The sequence below is a fragment of the Bison bison genome, unplaced genomic scaffold, assembly GCF_000754665.1.
Source record: "Bison bison bison isolate TAMUID 2011002044 unplaced genomic scaffold, Bison_UMD1.0 scf7180017864375, whole genome shotgun sequence".
In the NCBI taxonomy this organism is placed as follows: Eukaryota; Metazoa; Chordata; class Mammalia; order Artiodactyla; family Bovidae; genus Bison; species Bison bison.
The window spans coordinates 5,410,454-5,414,898 of NW_011494947.1; the positions used below are offsets into that span (position 1 = coordinate 5,410,454).

General features: G+C 52.9%; 1 protein-coding gene across 1 annotated transcript in view; it reads left to right on the plus strand.

Moving 5' to 3' along the window:
• FAM129B (family with sequence similarity 129, member B) overlaps nt 1–4,445 on the plus strand; it is a 54,084-nt gene that overhangs the window by 37,075 nt on the left and 12,564 nt on the right. The window contains exons 7-8 of the mRNA XM_010856969.1: nt 2,946–3,051; nt 4,219–4,386. Coding sequence (XP_010855271.1) covers nt 2,946–3,051; nt 4,219–4,386 — 274 coding nt within the window. The remainder of the gene's footprint in view (nt 1–2,945; nt 3,052–4,218; nt 4,387–4,445) is intronic.

Genomic DNA, 4,445 nt, shown 5'->3' on the forward strand with positions numbered 1-4,445 from the left:
CCTCTCCCCCAAGAAGCAGCCCATCACTGGCACCGGCTCATCCCCATGGCCCTCCCAGTCTCTCCACCTCCAGGGCCCTCCTCCCCCATCAGCCCCCTTCCTGCCTTGGGCTTCCACAGTCACAGCAAACTGGCCATTCCCCTGCCTCAGAGCACTCCTGGGTGCTGGTCCTGTCTTTTTTCCTTCCTGATGCCTCTGCTCGCAACTCCCTGCCTGAAGCAGGGAAGCTGGGGGATGACTGTCCTTTTTTTAAAAATTTATTTATTTTGGTTGCGTTAGGTCTTTGTTGCTGTGTGTGGGCTTTTTTAGTTGTGGCGAGTGGGGCCTGCTCTCTGGCTGTGGTCCATGGGCTTCTTGTTACAGTGGTTTCTCTTGTTGCAGAACACGGGCTCTAGGGTGCTCGGTCTTAGTAGCCCAGCAGCAGGTGGAATCTTCCTGGACCAGGAATCGAACCCGTGTCCCCTGCATTGGCAGGCAGATTCTTAACCACTGGACCGCCAGTCTGGGGATGAGTGTCCTTTGCCTTGGGCCCTCGGGGAAGACCAACCTGGTTGAACTACAGACCCAACTTCTTCTGCCACACATTCCTCTAGAACAGCCAAAGGACAGGCTTGAGCACTCTGTTTTGAGGCAAATCAGTGTTGTTCAGTCGTTCAGTTGTGTCTGACTCTTTTCGACCTCATGGGACTGAGCCACCAGGCTCCTCTGTCCTCCACTATCTCCTGGAGTTTGCTCCAATTCATGTCCACTGAGTCGGTGATGTTATCTAACCATCTCATCATCTGCCACCCCGTTCTGCTCTTGCCTTCAGTCTTTCCTAACATCGGGGTTTTTCCAGTGAGTGGGCTTTTCGCATCAGGTGGCCAAAGTATTGGAGCTTCTGTTTCGGCATCAGTCCTTCCAGTGAATATTCAGGGTTGATTCCCTTTAGGGTTAACTGGTTTGATCTCCTTGCAGTAGAGTAATACTTTGGCCACCTCATGTGAAGAGTTGAATCATTGGAAAAGACTCTGATGCTGGGAGGAATTGGGGGCAGGAGGAGAAGGGGACGACAGAGGATGAGATGGCTGGATGGCATCACTGACTCGATGGACGTGAGTTTGAGTGATCTCCAGGAGTTGGTGATGGACTTCATGGGGTCGCAAAGAGTCGGACATGACTGCGACTGAACTGAACTGAACTGAACATAAGCAGTCAGGAGCAACCGATGCCTCAGGGCAGCAGTTCTCAGTGCACAGAATCACCTGGAAGGCTGGTGTAAAAACAGGTTGCTACCTGTGACTGATTCATGTTGATGTTTGACAGAAAACAACAAAATTCTGTAAACAATTATCCTTCAATTAAAAAATAAATTCCATTAAAAAATAAACCTCCAAATAAATAAATAAATTATATTTTAAAAAATTCCAAAAAACAACAACACACACCATGTTGCTGGGCCTACCCTCAATTTGATTCACGTCTGCAGTGGGGCCAAGAATATGCATTTCTGACGAGTTCTCATGTGACTTTGATGCTGCTCATCAGGGACCACTTTGAAAATCATTGCCTGGGAGGTTTCAGCTGCTCTCAAGAAATATGTTGAGTGGTGACCCCTAGTGGCAGGGTGCAGCATGGCAGCCCTGCTGTATGAGCACCTACATCAGAACTATTTTTTGTTCCCACTGGTCTAAGAAAGCAGTTGTTCAGTCGCTCCGTCGTGTCCAATTCTTTGTGACCCCATGGACTGCAGCGTGCCAGGCCTCCCTGTCCTCTACTATCTCCTGGAGTTTGCCCAAGTTCATGTCCATTGAATCAATGGTGCCATCCAACCGTCTCATCCTCTGTCACCCTCTTCTCCTATCTTCAATCTTTCCCAGCATCAGGGTCTTTTCCAGTGAGTCGGCCCTTCGCATCAGCTGGCCAAAGTATTGGAGCTTCAGCATCAGTCCTTCCAATGAATATATTCTCCTCCCAAGGGGCCTTGTGTGGCGCTCAGGACCTAGAAAGTTAGTGGGCAGTTCAGGGTAATCAAAAACCCTGGGCTCTGGAGGCTGACAGGCCAGGTCCACGTCTTAGGTTGGCTACCTTACCAGTTACGTGATGTTGGGGCTCGTAATGGTGCTCACCTCTGGATTGTGAGAATTCTGTGAAATAAAGCATTCAGGGCCCATAGGACAGTACCTGGTAGGTAATGATAGCTGCCTACCACTAGGCTAGTGACAGCTGCTCCTTGTAGAGGCGGCAGTAGCAGTGGTGATAACGTTAGGTTGGCCAAAACGTTTTCCCAGGTTTTTTTCCTGTAAGATGTTACGGAAAACCCCAAATGAATTTTTTGGCGAACCCAGCCATAATCACATCAGGTCGCTTACTGACCCTTGCTGTGACGGGCACTGTGCTAAACGTTACCCAGTTATCTCCCTGGGTGCTTAGGGAGCCCTGTGGGGTAGGAACTATTATCACCCTGGTTTTATAGATGAGGAAGCTAAAGCATGTTGCTGTTACTTAGTTGCTAAGTGGTGCATAGCCCACCAGGCTCCTCTGTCCATGGGATTCTCCAGGCAGGAATACTGGAGTGGGTTGCCATTTCCTTCTCCAGGGGAATCTTCCTGACCCAGGGATTGAACCGGTGTCTCCTGCATTGGCAGGTGGATTCTTTACCGCTGAGCCACCAGGGACGCCCAAACTAAAGCACAGGAGGTGTTATCCTTGACATCACACACGTAGTACTTAGTGAAGCTAGGATTTGAGCCCTGAGCCTGGGTCCTGCTCAGGACACCATGTTGCCTCTAGTCACAATAATGATCAAACTCCATCTCTCTCTTCTCTTCCTCTCCTCCTCCTCCTCCTCCTCCCTGTCTTGGGCAGGGAACACTGAGTGGGGCCCTGGGGCCTTGTAGAGACATGGGGTTTGGGCTTGGCCATACCTGTAGCTGCCTCCACCATCTCTCTTGCCCCCTCCTCAGGCTTATGAGCGGCAGATCCCACCCCGAGCTGTCATCAACAGTGCGGGCTACAAAATCCTCACCTCCTTGGACCAGTACCTGGAACTCGTTGGCAACTCTTTACCAGGTAAAGGGACCATCCATCCCAGGCCAAGTGCCCAGGGATTTGGCCATAGAGTGTGGGGGGCATCCCTGGTTCTGGAACTCCATGTTTGCAGGAAGAGCAGCTGGGCTAGAGCTGTGGCAAGTGCCCAGCACAACCTGAACCTCCAAGGGGGGGGGGGCCTGAGAGGGATTTGCCTGAAGTCACCCAGGGAATTGGGGCCACGCCAGTGTGAGTCCCACCCAGCCCCCACTTCCTGAGCCTGGTGATCACAGCTGTGCAGGGGGCTTACTCTGTACCCTGTCCCTTCCCTGGGTCCCTGAGAGGTTCCCGGAGAAGATGATCCAGGTGCCCCACTTTGTAAGCTGCCAAGTCAACGCTGCATTTGTGGGGAGCCATCCTAGGTGACCCCACTCCATCAGAGACACCCAGAAGCTTTGTGGGATCACGTCCACCTCTTAGCTGATCCCAAGGAGACCAAGGGGTAGTGAGATGCCCCTGTGTGGGACTTGGTGATCGAGGACTCAGCTAGAGTCTGGTTTTCCTGGATTCCAGCCCCTGCACTGGGAGGGCTGACCTTGGGGTGTTGTGGAGACCCCACGAGGTGCTGTGTGTGTGGTGAGCCTAGCACAGGGACCCAGAGCCAGGACCCAAATAAGAACTGCCATTGTCCTGTTATTAACAGGAGTGACCAGGTCACAGCCCAGGACCACTTATCTCTGTGGATCTCGAATATCCATGTGGACAAAACAGAGAGAAAAAAAAACCCCTTTTATTTATTCTGTATCCCCTGCCCCCACGCCTCCCTCCTACTTTGGACATTTAAGCCACCCTTTGGCTTCTGCAGCTGAAATTTGAAGGGAAACCCAAGACAGTAATGCTTGGCCCTTGACCCTGAGGGCTCCAGCCCTGTGTTATTTGTGCCTCCTGCATAGAGTTTAGAACTTGACCCCAGGGAGGTGGACGCATTACCAATGCTAAGAATTGCTGCCGGTGGGGCAGTGGGGGCAGGCCTTCTCTTAGCCAAGCTGTGGAGCCTGAGAGAAGCGGCCTCCCCACGGACTCTGGTCATTCTGGGACAGGCCAGCCCTCTCTGGACCCGGAGGGGCAGGGCGAGGGGTCAGCTGCTGGCCGTTCTCTGGCCAAGGGAAGCCACAGAGGGCAGCCGCTTAGTGGGTGCTGTCTCCACAGGGACCACACCGAAATCGGGCTCTGCCCCCATTCTCAAGTGCCCCACGCAGTTCCCGCTCATCCTCTGGCATCCTTCGGCGCGTCACTACTACTTCTGCATGATGACGGAAGCCGAGCAGGACAAGTGGCAGGCCGTCCTGCAGGACTGTGTCCGACACTGCAACAATGGTGAGCCGCCCCTTGAGGCCCCGGGAGCTGGGAGGGGTTACCGGGTACGTTGCTGAGTG